Source organism: Pteropus alecto, unplaced genomic scaffold, assembly GCF_000325575.1.
Source record: "Pteropus alecto unplaced genomic scaffold, ASM32557v1 scaffold101, whole genome shotgun sequence".
Classification (NCBI taxonomy): domain Eukaryota; kingdom Metazoa; phylum Chordata; class Mammalia; order Chiroptera; family Pteropodidae; genus Pteropus; species Pteropus alecto.
In genome coordinates, this window is record NW_006432945.1 from 9,747,781 (window position 1) to 9,754,185 (window position 6,405).

At 52.6% G+C, this 6,405-nt stretch overlaps 1 protein-coding gene across 5 annotated transcripts in view; it reads right to left on the reverse strand.

The window, feature by feature from the left end:
- Positions 1-6,405, reverse strand: part of KIAA1614 (KIAA1614 ortholog) — a 44,468-nt gene that overhangs the window by 14,236 nt on the left and 23,827 nt on the right. For all 5 annotated transcript variants that reach the window (XM_025043960.1, XM_025043961.1, XM_015586222.2 and 2 more), the window contains one exon: positions 503-2,070. In XM_025043960.1, coding sequence (XP_024899728.1) covers positions 503-2,070 — 1,568 coding nt within the window. The remainder of the gene's footprint in view (positions 1-502; positions 2,071-6,405) is intronic.

Below are 6,405 nucleotides of genomic sequence, written 5' to 3' on the forward strand. Positions count from 1 at the left end.
CATGTAATAGGTTCTCAATCAATAATGAATGAATGAATGAATGAATGAAATAAAGACGTTGAAGGGAAGGGCCTCAACCATCTGATTATTTGGCATTTATTGCTCTAAGCATATATAGTAAATCCTGGAGCTGCTTCCTCCCCCTGCTCTGCCAGTAGCAAAATTCTTACAGCCCAGACCAGAAGCCAGAGCTTGGAGCTTCTGTATGCCTGCCCATCAGGGTGAGAGGCATCATCACTGCCTCCCCATGCTCTGCCTTCCCAGGGAGAGTTAGTTAAACCACTTCCAGGCTGATGTTGAACCCGGCATCCAGTCCACAGACCCACCACCAACTTCTCTGGCAGAGCAGCTTCTGCTGCTCCAGTGGGGAGGGGTCTCCAAGGGACGGCTAGGAGTGGTAAGTGGCTATGTCACCCATGAAGATGAAAGGTAAGAGAAAGGTGTGTGAAGCCACAGACCTGGGCTGGGGTCTCTGCTCTAGGACTGCCCTACAATCCCTTACCATCTCTGCAGTTCTCCAGGGGCACTGTGGGTTCCTGGCAGCGGGTGCTTTTCTCCACCCTGCCCTCGTCGATGGCATCTCCCCAGGGCTCCTGCAGCCCCCCAGGTCTGCTGTTGTTGTAGTCGTTGGTGGGCGGGGCCAGCAGTGGGTCCCTGGCTTGAGGGCTGCAGGGCTGGTTTTGTAATGGGGTGAGCTCACAGGTCCTGGGATCTGCACTTCTTGAATGAGGCAGGGGGGTGTCTCCAGGCTCACCCTGGTCACCCAGCCTGTGCGGCCCAGCCAGGACTGCCTTCCTGTGAGACCCAGGTGAGGTAGTTTTCCTGGAAGAGGGAGGAGCTGGCACCCAGCCTTCGGGGGAGAGGGAAGTGGTTGGCTGCTGGGCCTGGTGGGGGGCAGAGGGCTCAGCCTGGCTGTGATGCAGAGAGACAGTTTCCAGAGGCTCATGGCTCTCTCTAACCTGGGCTCGTCTGCTTGGCCCAGAGGACGCCAGCTTCATGAACGAAGCCGTGGCACAGGCTGTCCTGCACATAGCCCAGGAATCCGCTGGGTGAGACCAGTGATTTCCCAGTCCTGGTCTTGGCTGCCCCTGGGTCCCCAGGGAGACCCTCTTAGAGTCTTGCACAGGAGGCTTAGAGAAAGCATCTGTGGAGAACGGAGTCCCCTCAGGCATGCATCCTCTGCCTCTTTTTGCCTCATCTGAAACTTCTGCAAGATCATCTCCAGGCAGGTAGTGCAGGGCCTGAGGGCTCCTGGGCAGCTCCATGTCAGCCTTCCGGAACCCTCTGTGGCCTCCTCGAGGCCTGCAGCCTCGCAGACGGGGGCTGCTTCCTCGGGCCAGGCTGCGGGCCTTGTTGTGCTGAGAGGTCCCAGCCTCCTCGCTGTCAGTCCTGCAGCTGTCCGAGGTGTCTGTGCTGTCCAGGGCGGAGTCCACCTCCTCTGGGTGCACAGAGTCTCCAATGTGTGTCTCCCGGATCCATTCGGAGTGGAGCCCCTGTTCAGCGGGGAAGAGCCTGAGGGGGGCACTCAGGGCCCGAGAGCTAAAGGGCTCAGCCAATACCCGCTCCAGCCCAGAGGCAGACTTGTGCTCCTGGAGGACTCTGGGGTCAGGGGTTGCTGTCCCCCGGACAAGGTGTTGGTCCTCAATGCGGCTGCCACAGGCTCTGCACGTCCTCTCACCGCCTACTGTGGGCGGCAGTGCCAGGAGGGTCCACTGGTCCAGGTGGCCCCCTAGCCTGTGCAGAGCCCCTTCATCGCCATCCTTGGGCCGGAGAGCCCCGGCGATGTAGTCGGCAATCTCAGGCTTGGAGCGCAGGGCGCCTTGGTCCGCCGTCTGCAATGCAGAGCTCAGCACCTGGCGCTGGCGCTGCTGCAGCCGCTGCAGGTAGCGGGTCTCAGCCTCTCGGGCAGACTCATCCTCAAAGCGGACGTGAGACGGGGAGGGGCCCTGCTTTGGCCACTGCCCACTGCTGGACTCCCCACTGGAGGAGTCACTCGTGCTCCCGTTCCGGAGGTTGTCTCTGTAGGCCATGGGCATCCTCCGGTCTTGGGCTGGGCTTCTCCTGCCATCTCTGATGGGAGACAGGAGAGAGGTCACAGGCAGGAAGTGGGGAGAAGGGAACCCTGGGGTACTCTGTGGAAACTACAACCCCGAAGTTACCCCAGATCAGATTCCTGGGGAGTCAAGCAGCAAACCAGAGTAGCTTACGAGCTCATCCTGTCCTGAGACAAAGGGCTAAACAAAATCAACAGACCTTCTTTACTGTATCTTTCCCTTTGTTGCTGGCTCAGCCTGAGTTAAGATGAAGCATTATTAAACTCAGGATTATACAGAGGGATGATAGCCAAGTCCTTGTGTGAGGGGTGTGTGTAGGAGAGGAAGTGAACCGGCCATCATGGCATCTGGGAATGATGAAGAGTGTGTTTTAAGTCTGTACAGAGACTGTGTGGGACCTGAAGTCGGGGTTTCTTGCTCTCACTCAGGGTTGCTATCATTTCGCTTAGACAAAATTTAGACAGAGTGACACCAATGGTCTGGACACTCGGTCTTGTCTGCTCCCAAACCCCTTCCTTGCACCTGCCCCTCCCCGGCCCCTTGCACACACTCTCCTCTTGAAAAGCTGTGAGGAGAATGACTGTGTTAGGAAGTCTCCACACTCTGTCACCATCCTTTGCTCTGGGAGACACTGAGGGTCAAGTTCTGCTCAGCTCAAGGAAATACCCACACAAATCTTCGCGCCAGGGCCCCCTGAAGCCAGGTTATTTCAGTTTTAGGCAGCTATGCAAATGGACCCAGGCCCATAGACCATTTTCTGTCATAGGCAACCTAAGTAAGAACCATGCTTTTTCCTCCCTGAGGACTCCACCCATACCTGGATCACTTTAGCCTGACAGGATCTGAGAAAGGGACTGTGAAACAATTATTCTGGTGGGGTCACTGTCCAATATGAGGTTCCTGTGACAGCAATCTACACATTCTTGCCCAGGAAAGGAAGGCTTTAAACAGAGATATAGCATCACCTCACTCCAAAAAACAAGAGGGGCCCTACCAAGCAGCAGCTCTGTCCCTCACTGCACAGGTAGGATGCCGTTGCTGCCAGGCCTACCCAGTGCAGGACACTTGGCACACCGGCTCAGACACAGCAACACGTATGCAGGCCCCCTAGGGCAATGCCCTGCTCTGCTGACAGGATGTGGGGCGTACTTTCTGGGAAGGAAAGAATAAGCCCAGATTTAAAGGCAGTACATTCTTAATCTAAGAAGGGAGTCCAGGTCCCATCAGCCACATCAGTGACCTTAATTTTTACATACAAGATGGTGAATTGAGCCATCCCGAAATTCATGCTGAATGGAGAGATAACATTTTTGTTCGAAAAGAAGAAATGAAGAAGAGCTTAATCATATAAAGTACCTTCACTCAAGTATTAAAACCCAGAGGCCTCCGCCAGCAGTGCTGGGGACAGTGCATACAGGTGTGGTAGGGATTCAGAGAACAAGAGCAGAGCCAGGAGGCACTTCGGCAGCGAGCAGATGCCGTCCTGCCGAGCTTCTCAAGATGAGGCACGGCAGATGCCTCCGTGTTCATGCCTCCCAGAGAGGGCCTGTCTGGCGCAGAACCTGGAGTCGAATGGCCCCATGGGAAGGATGGGAAGGCCCACTTCCTACAACAGTGTTATCCTAACCATACATCAATGTGACCCACACAGGCTGTATAGTCTCAACACAGCCACTCTCTGACATAGGACAATAGCACTTACAGTGTCACCTCCCAGGCCCTGGATCTTGCTGATGTGTTCCTGCTTCCCTGGATTAGGAACAACAACCTAGGTGTGCCTGTCCCCAAAATGGCAAGAGCATGTGCTTCCAGGAGCTGCTCAATATCTACAATGCTTTATTTCCAGAAAACGCAGCTACTGCTACCTCTTCGCCTCCTGGAAAAGCCTGTCTGTCTGTTCAGCTTGTCCCAGGTGCCTCCGCCAGACCTAGGATTAAGAAGGCCTTCTGGGGACAGCTCTGCCTGCCCCCACTCTTCTATTGTCTTTTACCAAACTGTCCTTTGGAAGCAGTGATGCCTCTGGGCTGGGGAGGATGGGGGCGCTCCTGCATCTATCTGAGGCCCAGGGCCTGTGTGGCATCTCCATGTTAACTCAGCGTGGTTCTCCAGGGTGATTTGACAAGCGTAACCTTTAGAAGCATCTGCAGCAAGCCATCTGGCGTTGATTTTCAGCTATACCCTCTGAGGATTCACCAGCACTGCCAAGTCAAAGCAATTCTTTTCTGGACACAGCAGCTGCTAAAGTGGGTCACCTTGCATTTCTACAGCATTTCTATGGCCAGGGGACAGCCTGGCAAAGGGGAACTCACTTTAAGGTTAATGACTAGGGTTGTTGTGAGCTGCTGACATGGTATGGGGAAAAGGAAGCATCCAAGAGTAGTACATTTACACAATCAAGTCTGTTTTGCAGGTCCACTTGCTGATTTCGAGGCTACCCAACCCAACCCATGTACTATAGACAGTGGACCAGGCGGGTTCCATGAAAGTCTAAGGTTCTGGGCCCCCTATACACTCAGAGAAGAATAGTTAGGATGCTTCAGAGAAGCCATGTCATTCCTTACTAGTACCCTCCAGACGGAGGGAGACAAGGCACAAAATGTAGAAATTAAAGAGCAGCCTGTTTGGCACCTCTTGCCAGAGTACAGGGTCATCTGAGCCCTTCTCCTAGGGATCACCCTGACACTGAACATGGAGGCAGGCTGCAGCCCTCTGCTCATGCTGGAGTCATTTCAGTGGTGCTTTGAAGGTCCTCAGCCTTTTCATGAGTGGGCTCGGCATTTCCCGTCAAAGAACATGTGGTCCAGTTCCACTGACAATCCTCGTTCCCTCTAGCACCACATGGAGATGGAAACCGGCAGGCCCAGCACACCCATCATTCCAAGGAAGCCACGGGACTTGCCACCCTCACAGAAGGTGCTGCTCAAGCCTGGCATAACTCTGTGTGGGCTGGCAGTCTCACCTCAGGCCCAGGTGTGCCAGCTGTAGTGTGGTGAACTCTACGTGTAAGTGGTTCCTTGCGGTGCACCGTACAAGAGCAGGCACAATGATGGGGATGGGATGTCACTCAGGGAACAACCAGACATGTGAAGTACTGGTCTGAATGTCCTTGAACTTGTTCTTTTCCTGCTTCTTCATCCTTGATGCACCCTCACCCATGGCTCCAGCATCATGAAATCAGGGTAATGCCCAAATCTGCAGTTCTGACCTCTCTCCCCCTCTACAGATCCCATATCCAGCTGCCTGACAAACATCTCCAGTAGATGTTCTGTGAGCAACCCCTTCTGAAGCCTGCTTCTGTACCCAGGCTTCTCCCCTTGGCTGAGGCTCCACCACACCTTCAGACACCAAGTCAGAGCCTTCGGCTACATCTTGGATGTCTCCCCTCTCATACTTCCCATATCCAGTTAATTACAGGAGTCCCACCTTACCTATGGATTCGCTTTTTGTGGTTTCAGTTACCAGCTGTCAACCACTACTGGAAAATATTAAATGGCAAAGCCCGTAAATAAACAATTCACAAGTTTTAAATTGCGCACTTTTCTGAGTAGTGTGACGAAATCTCACACTTTCCCACTCCATCCAGCTGGGGATGTGAACCATCCCTTTGTCCAGCATCTCCATGCTACATATACAACCTGCCCATCAATCACTTAGTAGTTGTCTCAGTTATCAGATAAACTGTCACAGTATCACAGTGCTTGTGTTTAAGTCACCCTTATTTTACTTAATAATGGTCCCAAAGTGCAAGAGTAGTGATGTCAACAATTTGGATATGCCAAAGAGAAGCCATCAAGTGCTTCCTTAAGTGAAATGCTATGTTATGTACATATAGGAAAAAACATAATATATGTAGGGTTTGGTACTATCCACGGTTTCAGGCATCCACTGGAGGTCTTGGGAAATATCTTCTGTGCTACTGTGAACAATTAATATTAAGAAGTAACACTCATGGAGTATTCACTACATGCCAGGTGCTGCTCTAAACGTTTTACATGCATTAACTCATATAACCCTCACAACACTGTAAGTCAGACACAATCATAATTCCTATTTTGCAGATGAGGAAACTGAGGCACTGAGACTTCCCCAAAGACACACAGAGCCAGAATTCAAACCCAGTTCTGGTTTCAGAGTCTCTTAATCACTTCTCTGCTGCCTCATTTAAACTGCTTGTGTCTGGCTCTTGGTAATCTCTTGTCTCCAAACCCTCCTCCCTATCACATCTCACCAGAACCATGGATACAACACATCCTGGCGGCCAGAACAGCTTCACCAGAACACAATTGTGATCATGCTACCCACCTAGTTAAACCCTAGAGTGGTGTCTAGCTACTACAGGAGACATGCAAAT